Raw genomic sequence first — 18,556 nt, forward strand, 5'->3', positions numbered from 1 at the left:
TCAGGTGCTGGTGTGATTGGCATCACTATGCTAACTCTAATTTCACCAAGGAGAAATTGTTTAAACCTGGTTGCATGCGCCACTGTGGGCGCACCAAGTGTCACCTGAGGTTTTCATGGGGGTATGAAGGGCCACAGTATAGTGGCTGCGCCATTACCATCAGTCGGACACATATTTTATTGTAATTCAATCTAAAATTGTTAGCCTGACTGAATATTTTTATTCTAGCCGAAAGCTGTACAAATCAAAAGATTCATCTTAGCTGTAGTAGCATCTCAGCTGTTTTTGGCTGGGTTTTGCCGGGGTTGTGGTACAAGTGGCGCACCAAAATGTGACCAGGATTGTGAAAGTGGGCGAGGTCCATCAGGTTTCATCCAGGGTTAGTTATTCTCTTTGCTGTTGGCTGGATACCTATTTTATTGTACAAAATTTGTTGCCCTGACTGAAATACCTTTAATCTAGCCAACAGCTGCCCAAATAGAAAAAACAAGAGCTACGAACTCATATGGCACTTGTGACGAGGTCAGAAGAGCCAAGAGCCCATGTGGTATGAGCTCTAGCAAAATTCCAAGAATCAATAGATTGCTTTAAAAGGAAAATCAGAGGCTTAATGCCGGTCGGGATTTAAAATAAGAGCTCTGAGTCACGAGGTATTTATAAATATCAAAATTCATTAAGATCCAATCACCCACTCGCAAGTTAACTCGTTAACTCGCAAAAGTAACTCAATTTTTCAAATTTTTCCTCTCCCTTCAGCCCCCCAGATGTTCGAATTGGGGAAAATGACTTTATCAAGTCAATTTGTACAGCTCCCTGACAAGCCTACCAATTTTCATCGTCCTAGCACGTCCAGAAGCACCAAACTCGCCAAAGCACTGAACTCCGCCATTAAACTCCCCCAAAGAGAGCGGATCCAGTCCGGTTACGTCAGTCACGTATCTACGACATTTATAAGCATTTTCCAAGATTTCTGGTTTCCCCATCAAGCTCCCCCCAATGTCAACAGATCTGGTCGGGATTACAAACAAGAGCTCTGAGACATGAGTTTCTTCTAAATATCAAATTTCATTAAGATCCGGTCACCCTTTCTTAAGTTATAAATTACATTAAAAAACTAATTTTTCGAACTGAAAGTAAGGAGCGACATTAAAACTTAAAACGAACAGAATATGAATTACTCAGAATTACTCCGTATATGAAATGGGTTGTCCCCTCCGCAATCCCTCGCTCTTTACGCTAAAGTTTGACTCTTTGCCATAATTCTGCTTTTTAAAAAAATTAAAATTTTCTAACTGAAAGTAAGGAGCAACATTAAAACTTAAAACGAACAGAAATTACTCCGTATATGAAATGGGTTGTCCCCTCCGCAATCCTTCGCTCTTTACGCTAAAATTTGACTCTTTGCCACAATTCTGCTTTTTGAAACAATTAAAAGCTTTAGCGTAAAGAGCGAGGGATTGCGGAGGGGACAACCCATTTCATATATGGAGTAATTTCTGTTCGTTTTAAGTTTTAATGTCACTCCTTACTTTCAGTTAGAAAAACTAGTTTTTTTATGTAATTTCTGAACGTTTTTGAATTAATTCATGTTTGATTTTGGCTCTCCACACATAAATTATTAAAATGAAATTTGCATAATAATTCCTTTCTTGGCTAAATGGCTTTCTCTTAGTTTTGATCAGACGATTTTGAGAAATAAGGGATGGGGAAGGAGGCCTAGTTGCCATGCAATTTTTCGGTTACATGAAAAGGCAACTATAAATTTTAATTTTTAACGAAAGTTTTTATTAGTAAAAATATACATAACTTAAGAATTAACTTACGTAACAAACTTGTTTATACTTCAATTTTTATTATGTATATGAGGGGGTTTGTACCCTCGTTAATACCTCGTTCTTTACACTAAATCGTAAGTTTTGTCCCAATTCTTTAAGAATGACCCCTGAATCAGAAAGGCCGTAGAATAAATAGTTGAAATTACTAAAAATACTATAGCATAAAGAGCGAGGTATTTATCTCCTCCTAAATACCTCGCTCTTTATGCTAAAGTATTTTTAGAACCCCTCATATGCGTAATAATCTCTGTTCGTTTTAAGTTTCAATGCTACTCTTTTCTTTCAATTGAAAAAAACTTTTCCATGTTTATTTTTTCATTGTTTTTTTTATAGTAATTTTAGAAAATCCTGCGCCCTTTTCATTGAATTTCTGTTCCCCCATGACATGTTTCTCCAAGGAAAGATCTTCCCATTTAGTCCCCTCCCCTCAACCCCACCCCCAAAACCAAAAAAAAATCCCCTGAAAACGACTTCCCAATAGCCATTTATTGTGTAAACAATTTATTGTGTAATTTATTATGTGTAAACACTGGTCGAAGTTAGTAACTTGCAGCCCCTCCCCCAGAGACTGTGGGGGAGTAAGTCATTCCCAAAGACAAAGTTATTATGGTTTTTGACTATGCGGAACAAAATGGCTATCTCAAAGTTTTGATTTGTTGACTTTGGAGAAAAATGAGCGTGGGAGGGGGCCTAGGTGCCCTCCAATTTTTTTGGTCACTTAAAAAGGGCACTAGAACTTTTCATTTCCGTTAGAATGAGCCCTCTTGAGACATTCTAGGACCACTTGGTCGATACGATGACCCCTGGAAAAAAAAAAAACAAACAAATAAACACGCACCCGTGATTTGTCTTCTGGCAAAAAATACGAAATCCCACATTTTTGTAGATAGGAGCCTGAAATTTTACATTAGGGTTCTCTGATACGCCGAATGCGATGGTGTGATTTTCGTTCAGATTCTGCGTCTTTTAGGGGGTGTTTTCCCCTATTTTCTAAAATAAGGCAAAAAAATTTCAGGCTCGTAACTTTTGATGACAAAGACTAAATTTGATGAAACTTATATATTTAAAATCAGCATGAAAATCTGATTCTTTTGATGTATATTTTAGCATCAAAATTCCGTTTTTTAGAGTTTCGTTTACAATTGAGCCGGGTCGCTCCTTACTTACAATTCGTTACCACGAACTGTTTGATACCTCAATTTTTTTAACTTTTCCAAATTAAAAACCCCCAGCTCCTCCAAAGAGAACGGATCCGTACCAATTATGTCAATCTCGTATCTATAGCTTGTGCTTATTCTTCCCATCAAGTTTCATCCCGATATCTCCACTCTAAGCGTTTTCCAAGATTTCCGGTTTTCAAGATTTCTGTTTCCCCCCTCCAACCCTCTATGTCCCCGGATCCGATTCCAATTGAACATGGAGCTTCTAAGACATAAGATTCTTCTATATATCAAGTTTCATTGAGATCCGATCACCCATTCGTAAGATACCTCGATTTCACGTTTTCCAAGAATTCCGGCTTCCCTCTCCAACTCCCTTCAATGTCATCGGATCTGGTCGAGATTTAAAATGAGAGTTTTACAGCACAAGATCCTTCCAGATATTAAATTTCATTAAGATCTGATCACCCGTTTATAAGTTACAAATACCTCATTTTTTCTAATTTTTCCGAATTACCCCCCCCCCCAACTCCACCAAAGAGAGCGGATCCGGTCCGGTTATGTCACTCACCTAGCTTGTACTTGTGCTTATTCTTTCCACCAAGTTTCATCCTGATCTCTACGCTTTAAGCGTTTTCCAAGATTGTCGGTACCCCCCCCCCCCCTAATGACACTGGACCCGGTTGGGATAAAAATAAGTGATCTGAGTTTCGAGTTCCTTCTAAATATGAAATTTCATTAAGATACGATCACTTTTTCGCAAGTTAAAAATATCTCATTTTTTCTAATTTTTTAGAATTAACCCCCCCCCCAACTCCCACAAAGAGATCAGATCCGTTCCGGTTATGTCAATCCCGTACCTAGGACTTGTGATTATTTTTCCCACCAAGTTTCATCCAGATCCCTCCACTCTAAGCATTTTCCAAGAATTTAGGTTTCCCCCCAACTTCCCCTTAACCGGATAAGATTGAAATTTAATATGAGAGCTCTGAGACATGATATCTTTCAGAACATCAAATTTCATTAAGATCCGATCACTCCTTCGTAAGTTAAAAATAACTAATTTTTCTAATTTTTCAGAATTAACCCTCCCCCCCACTCCCCAAAATAGAGCGGATCCGTCCCGGTTATATCAATCACGTATCTAGGACTTCTGGTTATTTTTCCCACCAAGTTTTATCCCGAACCCTCCACTCTAAGCGTTTTCCAAGATTTTAGGTTCCCCCCTCAATTCTCCCCAATGTCACCGGATCCAAGCGGAATTCAAAATAAGAGCTCTGAGACAAAATATCTTTCCAAACTTCAAATTTCATTAAAATCCGATCACTTTTTCGTAAGTTAAAAATACCTCATTTTTCTAACTTGTTCAGAATTAACTCCCCCAAACAGAGCGGATCCATTCCGGTTGTGTCAACCACGTATCTAGGGTTTGTGCTTATTTTTCCCACCAAGTTTCATCCCGATCCCTCCACTCTAAGCGTTTTTCAAGATTTTAGGTTCCCCCTCCAATTCCCCCCAATGTCACCAGATCTGGTCGGGATATAAAATGAGAGCCCTGAGACACGATATCCTTCCAAACATCAAATTTCATGAAGATCCCATCACCAGTTCGTAAGTTAAAAATACTTCATTTTTCTATTTTTTCCGAATTAACCAGCCCCCCACTCCCCCCATCCTCCCAGATGGTCAAATCGGGAAAACGACTATTTCTAATTTAATCTGGTCTGGTCCCTGATACACATACCAAGTTTCATCGTGCCTGAAGTAGACAAACCGGGACAGACAAGACAGACAGACCGACAGACAGACAGACAGGCCGACAGAATTTGCGATATCTATATGTAATACCAAGTGCCATAAAAACCATTTGGGAAATCGAAGTTCTAATTCCAGATGTAATAGCACAGCTCTTTTCGGCACGGGCCTCTCAAGAATGAAAATGGAACCCCTATTAAAGGTCAGATATACACATACCAGTCGTAAGACTTGGCTACTCCTGGTGTATTATTAATGTGTATAATAATATTGATGAGGTTATTGTAGGCTCAGGTCCTAGCCTGAAAGAAATTTTAATCCGTAAGGTTTTTTGGTGCAAATGGAATTTCAGCCGCATTTTATCTCGTTTTGAACATTTTCAATTATGAAACTGGTGGTTCTTTGATTCCTAACAGTTACGAATCTGGAGATTATAATTTACAAAAAAAATTGGAATTTATAACTAGCGTTTCCTTTCTGTTTATATTTCAATTATAAAACAGTAGATTTTCCGCTTTTATTAATCTCTGTTATAAAATTAATGATATTTAGCAATTTCACTTCTGAAACTGGAGATTTTATGTTTTGACACTTTAAATTATAAAATTGATGATTCTCCATTTGCACATTTTCAGTTATAAAATTGGCGATTCTTTATTTTTGTTTTATCAATTACAGTTAAAAATTAGTAAATCCGTAATTTTCTAAATTTATTGGCTACATGTATAAGACTTGTGGTTCTCCCGGTTTCTGAAACTTTCAGTTATAAAACTTGTAATTTTGCGCTTAAAAAAATATCAGCTATGAAAGTGGAGATCCCTGTTTTTTTCAAATGTCATTAATAAGGCTAGCCTTTTTTTTCCATTTGATAAACTTTTACTGGAACGTTAGTTTGTTTACTAACAGCGTAGTCACGCTGAAAATTCGTGTCTTAAAAAGAGCCTATATCGGTAGAAAGATTTCTTTTGTCATTTGATCTAGATGTCACTTCTCTACGCTCTGTCATTATTTTTCCAGATCTTAGCTTTGATATCCCTTGACAATGACTTTTTATAGCGAATTTGCATTAGAGTAAGGCTACAAAGGAATGAAGCACTCTATCTTTTGAGGTAACAACAAGAACTTACGTTTGTTATTCAATAAGTTTAATGGAAATTTAGCGTATTTCTAGAATTCTAATAAGAATGTTCTGCTATGTCAGATTCTCACTTAAACTGACTTATCTATCTCTTTTTTGTGAGTTTTCATTTGTGGAAATCTTATCATCTGGCCTGAGTTCCGCTAGGATGCTGAGAAAGCAAAAAGGAGCCAGATTTATCACCTTTTTCATTTTAGTTCTATGACGATTTAATTTCCCAAACTGTCTAAATTAAAAGAAATTATGTTCAGTTCACATGCTCAGTCACGTGTCAAAATAGTTAATTTGACATAAAGTAGGCATAGGGCGATGCAAAAAAAAGAAACAAGAATTCTTTTTATATAGCAAATAATGAAGACTCTCAAAATAATCGATTCTTTTCATAGATTAAAAAAAAAATCTTAGAAAATCCCTCTTAGAATGTTTTTAAAGACCCTTGTCCCCGGAAAAAATTAGAGGATTAGGTGCCTAAAAAAGTAGTTTTATGTGTTTTGGTTGTCTCCTGCCCTTCCATGAAAAATGTTTTTAATTTTGTAAAGTTCTACACATACGCATGGATGTACATATATACAGGGTTACCGTCTGAAAACATCTCGGAGGAGGACATCTGCCCAAAGAAAAGGAGGTCGACTTTGGTATTTTTGGCAACGAAGTAAGGACATTTGGTATTTTTGGCATTTTTAATAGGTCAATTTGTAAAAATAAAAAGGTTAAAATCAACATACTAAATTGCATAAAAAGGTACAAGTTAAACTTGTTAATAACGATATAAATACTAACTGCATAATTTATTATGTCAATGAGCATCATGATAATGTGTCATTGTTTTATGAATAGATAGGCTACCTCGCTCTTTACGCTAAAGTTCGAATTTTGTTCCAAATCTTTAAGAATGACCCCTGAATCACAATGGCCAATTAATTAGAATAAATAGTTCTTTTGAAAGTACTAAAAAAACTTTAGCGTAAAGAGCGAGGTGTTGACGAGGAGAAGAACGCCCTTCATATACTTAATAATTTTTCTTCGTTTTAAGTTTTAATATTCCTCCTTACTTTCAGTCGAAAAAACTTTTTTTTTATTTAATTTCTGCTCGTTTTTCAAATAATGCTGGGAAATGCTGCTCCTTCATGGAAAATTCTCATCCCCCATAAAAAATATCTCCATGTAAAGATCCTCTCACGTTTCCCCGTTCCCCTAATACCCCCACCCAGAAAAATCACCCCTGAAAACGTCTGTATACTTCCCAATAACCAATACTATATGTAAGCTATTGACGAGGAGGCGAACTCCCTCATATACGTAGTCATTTCTGTTCGCCTTGAGTTTTATATTTTGTTCCTTACTTTCAGTTGAAAAAAAAACTTTTTTTTACTCAATTTCTCCTTGTTTTTCAAATATTACCGGAAAACCCAGCGCCCACTTCATGGAAATTTTCATCCCCCATGAAAAAATCCTAAATGAAAAAATCCTCCAACGTAACCCCGGCCCCAAAACGAAAAATCCCCCTGAAAACGTCTGTATACTTCCCAATAACCAATACTATATGTAAGCTATTGACGAGGAGGCGAACCCCCTTATATACGTAGTAATTTCTGTTCGCCTTGAGTTTTATATTTTGTTCCTTACGTTTAGTTGAAAAAAAAATTGTTTTTTTTATTTAATTTCTCATTGTTTTTTAAATACTACCCATGGAAATTTTCATCCCCCATGAAAAATTCCTAAATGGAAAAATACTCCAACGTAACCCCCGGCCCCAAAACGAAAAATCCCCCTGAAAACGTCTGTATACTTCTCAGTGGCAAATACTATATGTAAACAATAAGCAAAGTTCATAACTCGCGGCCCTCCCCTGAGGACCGCGGGGGATTATATCAGCCTCAAAGACTTAGTTATTATATTTTTCGACTATTCTGAACAAAATGGTGATCTAAAAATTTAACCTAGTGACTTTGGGAAATAATGAGCGTGGGAGGGGTCCTAGTTGCCCTCCAATTCTTCGGTCACTCAAAAAGGACACTAGAACTTTTAATTTCCGTTCGAATGAGCCCTCTCGGAATATTCTAGTACAACTGGATTGATGAGATCACGCCTGGGAAAAAGAAAAAAAAATAAACACGCATTCGTGATCTTTTTTCTTGCAAAAAAATATAAAATTCCACATTTTTGCAGATAGGAGCTTGAAACCTCCACAGTAGGATTTTCTGATATGCTGAATCTACCTCCAGGGCGGCAAGAAAATTGAAATTTTTTCAGTGAAAAAGATTACTCATACAGTCTCGCGTACATTCAAAAGACAAACTTTTGGCAGTAAAATTTTAAAAGAAACTACACATGCTTCTATGCATATTAATATATAATGTCAACATTATTCAATAAGCAATCATTGTTGGGTTTTATCTTGATTTTCAGCGCACACAGATTTCTGTAGTTGTTACATAGGTGTTACAGTTGTTATAGTTGCTACGATATGCCACAAGATAGAATGAATGTAAAGTTTGTGGCTACTTCGAATACTACTACTACTAACAACTCACCGCAGCACCAAGCTACCTGAGGATAACACAGCTACACACGCTCTTCCTTAATCCAAATCTATTCAAAGACTCCCTCTTTACACCCTCCCAGGAAGTTCACATTTCCATTTAATCTTTCTTTACAAGATCCTCCCACCACAACCGTGGATGACCTGCTTAGATTTAGGAAATGCAAAAATAAAATGCGAATGATAAAAACCTCTAGCAGAAAGAGAAGAGGAGAGAAGATGGAAAAATAAGCTAAAACAACCCAAATAGAACTAAACATGCTCGTTTTGTCTTAAATTTTTCGTTCAAATACATATCTTTAATTTTTTAAGGATAATGATGGCTTGTAGAAAATTCCACAAGATAAAAAGAATGTAAAGTTTATAGCTACTGGGGACAATAAGTAGTAAGTGCAAACTTAGTAAGTACAATAGCTATACTATTCATACGTTTTAAGCATAATTAAGTAAGTAAAGTAAATATAGTAGTAGCAGACTCAGACATAGCGAGTGTAACCAGTTAGGCTTTTAACATATGAATGTCCATAGCTCTCAACAGCTGTACAAGCTATGTTTAACTGCTTTTGGTTGTGTTATTATCCTTAATGTTTATTAGAGCATAAATGGAATAAATAAACAAAGATAAACACCCCACAAGGAGGTAGGAACTATGCCAAACATTGGCCTGTCCTATCACTTTTTTAGAAGAGGAAAATACAGAGAAATTGCAACATTTGTAACCATTGAGAATAATGTAACACTTTACTTGGTCTTTTATTTTACAGCTTTACTTGGTCAAGAATTTTTTGTTTCTTTAAGTTATTGGCCCCCGAAAAAGTATGCATGACTTTTTTCGGTAGGTAATTCAACAAAAAGAAAATAACCAGACACCGAAGTCTAGAGAAAAAGCAGAAGATGGCTTTCTTTTGAAATAATGAATATACCCTATATATTACTATTAATGGGTAGTCAATGCCTAGGGTATGACTTGTTTCCTATTTCCATTTTAAATGCCCCAAAAAATTGTATTTGTTCCGCGTAGAAAATTTTGACATATAGGCATAATCCCTTTTCACAATTAAACAAAAAAAAAGTTTTTTTAAATGAAAGTAACGAGCTACATTAAAACTTAAAAAGAACAGAAATTACTCGGTATATGAAAGGGGCTTTTCCTCCTCAGCGCCCCGCTCTTTACGCTAAAGTTTGACTCTTTCTCTTAACTCTACTTTTTAAAACAGTAAAAAACTTTAGCGTAAAGAGCGGGGCGTTGAGGAGGAAAAGCCCTTTCATATATGGAGTAATTTCTGTTCGTTTTAAGTTTTAATGTCGCTCCTTACTTTCATTTAAAAAAAAACTTGTTTTTTTTTTTCAATTTCTGGACGTTTTTGAATTAATGCATGTTTTGATCTTGGCTATCCGCACATAAATAATTAAAACAAAATTTGCATATTAATTTTTTTCGCTAAATGGCTTTTTCATAGTTTTAATCAGAAGATTTCGAGAAAAAAGGAGCGAGGGAGGAGGCCTAGTTGCCCTCCAATTTTTTGATTACTTAAAAAGGCATTAACTTTAAGTTCTTTACGAACGTCATAAGTAAAAAATATACGTAACTTACGCATTAACTTACGTAGCGAACTTCTGTATTCGTATGTTTTTATTGCGTATAGAAGGGGGCTCGCCCCTCGTCGATACCTCGCTCTTTACACTAAAGCTTAAATTTTGTCCCAATTCCTTAAGAATGACCCCTGAATCACAAAGACCGTAGTAATTACGTAGTAATAAGTAGTTGTAATTACTAAAGATACTTTAGCGTGAAGAGCGAGATATTACAAGGAGGTAAACCCCTCATATGCAATATGTCAGTTCGTTTTCAGTTTTAATGCTACTCCTCACTTTCAGTAGAAAAAACTTTTCGTATTTATTTTTTCATTGTTTTTTTTAAATAATGCTAGAAAATCCTGCGGCCCCTCCATTGAAAGTCTCTTCCCCCATGAGAAATTCCTCCATGGAAAGATCCTCTCACGTAACCCCTCCCCTCAACTATACCCCCCAAACAAAAAAATACCCCTGAAAACGTCTGTACACTTCCCAGTAACCATTACTATATGTAAACACAGGTCAAAGTTTGTAACTTGCAGCCCCTCCCACGGGGACTGCGGGGGAGTAAATCGTCCCCAAAGAAATAGTTATTAGGTTTTAGACTATGATGAATAAAATGGCTATCTCAGAATTCTGATCCGGTGACTTTGGGGAAAAAATGAGTGTGGGAGGGGGCCTAGATGCCCTCCAATTTTTTCGGTAACTTAAAAAGGGCACTAGAACTTTTAATTTCCGTAAGAATGAGCCCTTTCGCGACATTCTAGGACCCCTCAGTCGATACGATCACCCCTGGAAAAAAAAAAACAAAAAACAAAAAAACAAATAAACACGCATCCGTGATTTGTCTTCTGGCAAAAAATGCGAAATTCCACATTTTTGTAGATAGGGGCTTGAAACTTCTACAATAGGAATCTCTGATACGCTGAATCTGGTGGTGTGATTTTCGTTAAGATCATATGACTTTTAAGGGGTGTTTCCCCTATTTTCTAAAATGAGCCAAATTTTCTCAGGCTCATAACTTTTGATGGGTAATACTAATCTTGATAAAACTTATATATTTAAAATCAGCATTAAAATGTGATTCTTTTGATGTAACTATTGGTATCAACGCTCCGTTTCATTTTTTAGAGTTTCGGTTACTGTTGAGCCGGATCGCTACCACGTTCGTCACCACGAACTGTTTGATTATTGATTCTTTTTAAATTAAATAAAGAAACAAGTTTCTTCAAAAAAACTTTAGCGTAAAGAACAAGGCATTGACGAGGGGGGACCCCCTCATATACGTAATAATTTCTGTTTGTTTTAAGTTTTAATGTTACTCCTTACTTTAAGGTGCAAAAATTTATTTTTAATTTAGTTTCTGAACGTTTTTTAACGGATGCTGGAAAATCCGTTGCCCCCTTCATGGAAAATTCCCTTCTCCTATAAAAAATTCCTCTATGGAAAAATCCTTCCGCGTAACCTTTTCCCAATGACCCCCCTTCCTACCACCAGAAAAAATCCTCACTAAAAACGTCCGTATACTTCCTAATAACGAATATTATATGTAAATAACGGACAAAGTTCACAACTTGCAGCCCTTCCCCCGGGGGTTGTGGAGGATTAAGTCATCTTCAAAGGCATAATTATTAGATTTTTCGACTATGCTGAACAAAATGGCCATCTCAAAATTTTGATCGAGTGACTTTGGGAATAAATTAGTGTGGGAAGGGGCCTAGTTACCCTCCAGTTTTTTCGTCACTTAAAAAGAACACTAAAAATATTCTAATATATTCTAGGACCACTGAGTCGATACGATCACCTCTGAGAAGAAAAAAAAAACAAAAAAACAAAAAACAGACAAATAAACACGCATCTGTGATCTTTCTTCTGGCAAAAAATATAAATTCCACATTTTTGCAGATAGGATCTTGAACCTCTACAGTAGGGTTCTCTGATACGACGAATCTCATGGTGTGATTTTCATTAAGACTATTCTATGACTTTTAGGGTATGTTTCCCCCTTTTTTCGAAAATAAGGCAAATATTCTTAGGCTAATTATTTTTAATGTGTAAGACTAAACTTGATTAAACTTATATATTTGAAGTCAGCATAAACATTTTTTTGATGTATCTATTGGTATAAAAATTCCATTTTTTAGAGTTTTGGATGCTATAGAATGAATGAATGAATGAACTTTATTACCCATAAAAGAATAAAAAACACAAAGTACGGAGTATTATAAATAAACAAAACCAAAAACGATAAACAGCGAGAAAAAAAATTCAAACTAACAAAAGACAACATGGACAAATTAACCATTATCAATATGGAAAAAAGGCTGCAGAGGGCCGTAAAAATAATTGCTGCAGAGGGTCGCATTGAGCCAGGTCAAATAAGCCCCAGGATAAAATAAGCCAGGTCCAGGTTAAATAAGGCTGCAGAGGGTCGTGTTGAGCCAGGTCGCTCCTTACTTACAGTTCGTTACCACGAACTGTTTGATGCTATTTAAAACACTATTTAAAAAGGTGGAAGAAAATTAATTACTTTTTAAAATAAAAACAATAAATCTAAAAAAATTAATATGCTATTCAAGGATTCAACACAAGTTAGCGCACCTTACGTGGTGCATTTAATTTTTTTTTCTTCCTTTTTTTAAACAGTTGACCCCTGACGTAGCGTGCAGGATTATTTTCGGTCAGTAATTCAACAAAGAGAGTATAAACCAAATCTAGAGAAAAAGAAGAAGACAGCTTTATTTTGAAAATACCAAAAAAAACATTTACCCTATCTATTGCAGTTGCTGAATAGTCAATGCTTATGGTATTGTTTTGTTTCTTTTCCAATCTCAATTTTAGGAAAAAATCTCCTATAATTTTCTCCTAGAAGATTTTAACATTCGGGATTTTAACAATTTAATAATTAGTTATACCCTTTTAACAATTAGTTATTCATTTTAATTACTATTTAAAATACTATTTAATAAGGTTGACAAAACTTTAATTGCCATTTAAAATACAATTAAAAACACTGAAAAATGTAAATACTATTTGAAATGCTACGAAAAACATGAGAAAAGATTTAAATACTATTTAAAATATAATTATTTGTAATAAGAAATACTATTTATAGAAGGAAATAAATTATAGCTTTAATCTAAATCATACGACATTTTTTTCTATACCAATTTTCGAGAACTTAATTTATCCAACCGCTCTTTTTTTAAAGCTAATATAAAATGCTCAAAATAAATCATTATTTTTCTTTCCAATTTACTTCCCTTTCTAATATCATTAAAGAAAAAGAAATTCTTGCAGAATAATTTCAAAAACAACACAGATTTCAGAAATGAAGTCAACAAAAGGTAAGCAATACTGTTGTTAAAGCATTTATTCAATTTTAGATGGCCCTTTCTAAGGCTAAGCTAGAAACTGTAATAGCTTCATAGACGACTTTCGATTCTAGGATTGCTGACATAGAATGATTTACAACGTAGGGCTACAGATAATTAGATATAAGCTATAAAGTAGACTGCAGAGATGACAATAACTTATTTAGCAGCATTATAAGACTTTAGTATGGCAGAAATGATCAATTTCTAATGAGAAATTAGAACTCTAAGAATAAATTGCTTTTTGAAATTGGAAACCCATCATTAGCTTCAACAAAATGAAATTGCTTATTTTGGGATTACATGGAAATTATATATCACAGCAGCTTTTCTTTTTAATGGCTTCTAATTATATTTTTTTATTTATTTTTTTCTTATTTTTTATTAATTTTTTTTTCTTATAAGAAATACTCGTAGTCAATTCTGGCTTCTGTTATAACTGTTCTTTTCATTTAGAACCAACATAAACTTTGCTTAGATAATAATAATTCTGGTGAAGGCGATGGCCTTCAGAGTAGCCCCAGAAACTACGCTGATAACCAACGATCAGCACCGAAAATCTTGTAGCAGCCCGTCACCGAAAAGGCTTCAGCACGCCGAAGCCGCCACCGATACGGTCAGCGGCGGCGCGCCACCGGAATTTTAAGTGCCAAATCATTGCTGAGATTATTGAGAGGCAAATTTAATGCAAAATCTATTATCGAACGGTGCATGCGAAAATTTTGGATCCCCTCAAAATGTTTTTGAGTCTACTTGTCAACTACGGATTTTAGATTATCATTCATTTGTTCCCGTCCTCTTTGCTACAATGTAATATTTTCTAATTAAATGAGTTTCGACAAGCCATGATATTCTTAAAATACCTTATTTATAAATGTTTTACCATATGCAAAAATGCAGCTATACTACAAAGGCCTGAAAACAAGGTGAAAAAATTTTTAAAGAAGACCCAACCCCTCCCTCACCAATTTTTCTTTACTTATGTACATGGAAGCATGTACAAAGTGGAAGAACTAATTTATATACAAAATCTTTGTCTTCCTAACAGCCTTCTCGAAAAAATTCAAATTTACAATCGAAATGAATTCCTTAAAAGATTCTGTGGCTCAGATGAGGTTCTTGATGCTGATAATCAGTTGCCCATTGTGCAAGTTGCTGATGATCTGCCTCCTATGTTATCGAGATATGAACAACGAGTGTCCCTAGAACGGGGTTTGCCCACGAGATGGAATGCAACATATATTATGATGCAAAGTATTATTCAATACCAAGGCCCTTTGGCAAGCGTCCTGTGTAAAGTTGGGACACCTGACCATGTTCTAGATAATGAAGAATATAAACTGATGCGTGAACTTTGCTCTCTACTATAAAATTTTTCTACTACTGTCCATGCTATTGACAGAGAATTCCTTGCCACCCTAGATGTCGCTCTGCTCTGTCGGGACCTTCTAAAAGGTCACCTTGAGGATCAGCCTAATGATAGTTGCTGTATTTAGCTTCTGAAAGAAAATGTGAAAAACAAGTTTGACTTACGCTTCCCAAGGGATGTTCTCATGGTGACAGCTGCACTTTTGGATGGAATCGATGAGCGTCTAAACATTCTTGATGGTTCGCTGACAAGAAGGGAATCTTTGCTCTAAATGGTTAACCCTATAGTGCTGGTGGCTAACGAAAGGTACTTTATCACATCTCCTGTGAACCGAGTTTGCCCTTCAACACTCCAGGTCCCTCCACTCTAACTTTCGGTGAGGATTTTAGTGCAGTAGAAATTCTTTTGTACGAAGAGGGGAGGGCCCTCAAAGAGCCTGAAGGAGGCTGCAATCTATGGTGCTTTCAGTGCATCAGCTACCACAATCAGCTGTGTGAATATGGCTAGTGGGTTTTCCCAGAAGAGCAGCAACTCTAAATCTCCTCATGATCATATATGAAAAAAACGAGGCTGCTAGATCAAATAATGTGTCAGAATGACAATGCAGAATAGGTTGAAGATGATGATGTTATTCAGTGTCAAGTAGATTTATACCCGGGCTTGTCAGCCCATGCCAGGAGATCAAAAGATCCTGCCCCAGTTGATGTAGTCAATCCAATGGCAAGACAAGTTCTACCATTGCTGGCAACAAGTGCCGGCAGCAGAAAGGGTTTTCAGGGGTGCAGGACTGATTGTTGATGCTAAGCTCTATGCTTTTTACTGCTAAGTTTTAATTTGGCCCCACATCGTGTAAACAACCTTATTTTTAAAAATGATAACTACAAGCTTGTCAAAGCTTTAAAGAAGTGATAGAATTTATTTTATGATAGAATTTGGAATTATATTGTTGTGACTCCTTAGACTTCCTGAGAATTGACAAAATAGGGAATGTAAAAGTTAATTTGAATTAAACCTTAAATTTATAGCCAGAATTTAAAATTTAATAATATATAGTGCTTTTCATTATAAGATATTGCCTCTTTTTATATAAAAGCTTTTCTTTGCAAAATGTTGCTTCTTTTCCTTCTAACACCTGGTAATGAACTGTTCTTAAAGAACGACATATTAAGTTTTCTCAAAATTGGCATTGTAAAAAAAAATATATATATATATATATATATATATATATATATATTATTAAATCCTATACGCTAAAGTAAAAATTTGATCGTTGACCCGGCTTTGAAACTTTGACCGTACTATCATCAAACAGTTCGTGGTAACGAACAATCGCATTTTAATGCTGCTTTTAAATATAGAAGTTTCATCAATTTTAGTCTTACCCATCAAAAGTAATGAGCCTGGGAAAATGTAACTTATTTTAGAAAATAGGGGGAAACAACCCCTAAAAGTCATAGAATTTTAACGAAAATCACACCATCAGATTCAGCGTATCATAGAACCCTATTGTAGAAGTTTCAAGCTCCTATCTACAAAAATGTGGAATTTGTATTTTTTGCCAGAAGGCAGATCACGGATGCGTGTTTATTTGTTTGTTTGTTTTGTTGGTTTTGTTGTGTTTTTTTCCCAGGGGCGATCGTATCGACCCAGTGGTCCTAGAATCTTGCAAGAGGGCTCATTCTAACGGAAATGAAAAGTTCTAGTGCCCCTTTTAAGTGACCACCAATAGTTACATCAAAAGAATCGCATTTTAATGCTGCTTTTAAATATATAAGTTTCGTCAAGATTAGTCTTACCCATCAAAAGTTACGAGCCTTAGAAAATTTGCCTCATTTTAGAAAATAGGGGGAAACACCCCCTAAAAGTCATACGATCTTAAAGAAAACCACACCATCAAATTCAGCGTATCAGAGAACCACATTGTAGAAGTTTCAAGCCCCTATTTACAAAAATGTGGAATTTCGCATTTTTTGCCAGAAGACAAATCACGGATGCGTGTTTATTTGTTTATTTGTTTGTTTTTTTTTTTTTTTTCCCAGGGATGATCGTATCGACTGAGTGGTCCTAGAATGTCGAGAAAGGGCTCATTCTAACGTAAATTAAAAGTTCTAGTGCCCTTCTTAAGTGACCAAAAAATTGGAGGGCACCTAGGCCCCCTCCCACACTCATTTTTTCCCAAAAGTTACCGAATTAAAATTCTGAGATAGCCATTTTATTTGGCGTAGTCGAAAAACCTTATAACTATGTCTTTGGGGATGACTTACTCTCCCACAGTCCCCGTGGGAGGGGCTACAAGTTACAAACTATGACCATTGCTTACATATAGTAATGGTTATTTGGAAGTGTACAGACGTTTTCAGGGGGATTATTTGGCTTGTGGGTGAGAAGAGGGGGATATGTTGGGGGAGCTTTCCTTGGAGGAATAACCCTCATAGAATGAAGATGGTAGCTGTAAAGTAAGTCATATTGACAAGAAATATTCTGGCCATTTTGAAGCATTTAGTCAAGGTGAAACAATCTTTATAAAAGCTTTTGTTAGAATGCTAAGAATATTTTTTTTTTGTTATATACAGTATTCCAGAGCCAGCTCCACGACCTTTTTGAATCTAACAAATTGCTGCAAACACTTTAAAATTTCCGAGAATATTACACAAAGTTTATTTAGACACGGAAATAGATGCTATCCAACATGAAAATCAAACAGTTCGTGGTAACGAACTGTAGTAAGGAGCGACCCGGCTCAATAGTAACCAAAACTCTAAAAAATGGAATTTTGATACCAATAGCTACATCAAAAGAATCGCATTTTAATGCTGGTTTTAAATATATAAGTTTCATCAAGTTTAGTCTTACCCATCAAAAGTTACGAGCCTGAGAAAATTTGCGTTATTTTAGAAAATAGGGGGAAACGCCCCCTAAAAGTCATAGAATCTTAACGAAAATCACACCATCAGATTCAGCGTATCAGATAACCCTACTGTAGAAGTTTCGAGCTCCTATCTACAAAAATGTGGAATTTTGCATTTTTTGCCAGAAGGCAGATCACGGATGCGTGTTTATTTGTTTTTTTGTTTTTTTTTTGTTTTTTTTTTTTCCCAGGGGTGATCGTATCGACCCAGTTGTCCTAGAATGTTGCAAGAGGGCTCATTCTAACGGAAATGAAAAGTTCTAGTGCCCTTTTTAAGTGACCAAAAAAATTGGAGGGCACCTAGGCCCCCTCCCACGCTAATTATTTTCCCAAAGTCAACGGATCAAAATTCTGAGATAGCCATTTTATTCAGCGTAGTCGAAAAACCTTATAACTATGTCTTTGGGGACGACTTACTCCCCCACAGTTCCCGTGGGAGGGGCAACAAGTTACAAACTTTGACCTGTGCTTACATATAGTAATGGTTATTGGGAAGTATACAGGCGTTTTCAGGAGGATTTTTTTGGTTTGGGGGAGGGGTTGAGAAGAGGGGGATATGCTGGGGGAACTTTCCTTCGAGAATTTGTAATGGGAGAAGAAAATTTCCATGAAGGGAGAGCAGGATTTACTAGCATTATTAAAAAAAAAAACAATTGAAAAATAAAAGTGAAAAAGCTTTTTCAGCTGGAAGTAAGGAACAGCAATAAAACTTAAACAAACAGAAATTATTACCCATATGAGGGGCTCACCTCCTTCTAATACCTCGCTCTTTACGCTAAAGTATTTTCGGTAATTTCAACTACTTATTCTACGGCTTTTGTGATTCAGGGGGTCATTCTTAATGAATTGGGATAAAATTTAAGCTTTAGTGTAAAGAGCGAGGTACTGACGATGGGGCGA

General features: G+C 35.8%; 1 protein-coding gene across 1 annotated transcript in view; it reads right to left on the reverse strand.

The window, feature by feature from the left end:
• LOC136033340 (UDP-N-acetylhexosamine pyrophosphorylase-like) overlaps positions 1-18,556 on the reverse strand; it is a gene marked incomplete in the record, with an annotated part of 115,582 nt that overhangs the window by 21,603 nt on the left and 75,423 nt on the right. Inside the window, 1 exon segment of the mRNA XM_065714134.1 lies at positions 14,210-14,232. Coding sequence (XP_065570206.1) covers positions 14,210-14,232 — 23 coding nt within the window.

This window comes from Artemia franciscana, chromosome 11, assembly GCF_032884065.1.
Source record: "Artemia franciscana chromosome 11, ASM3288406v1, whole genome shotgun sequence".
In the NCBI taxonomy this organism is placed as follows: domain Eukaryota; kingdom Metazoa; phylum Arthropoda; class Branchiopoda; order Anostraca; family Artemiidae; genus Artemia; species Artemia franciscana.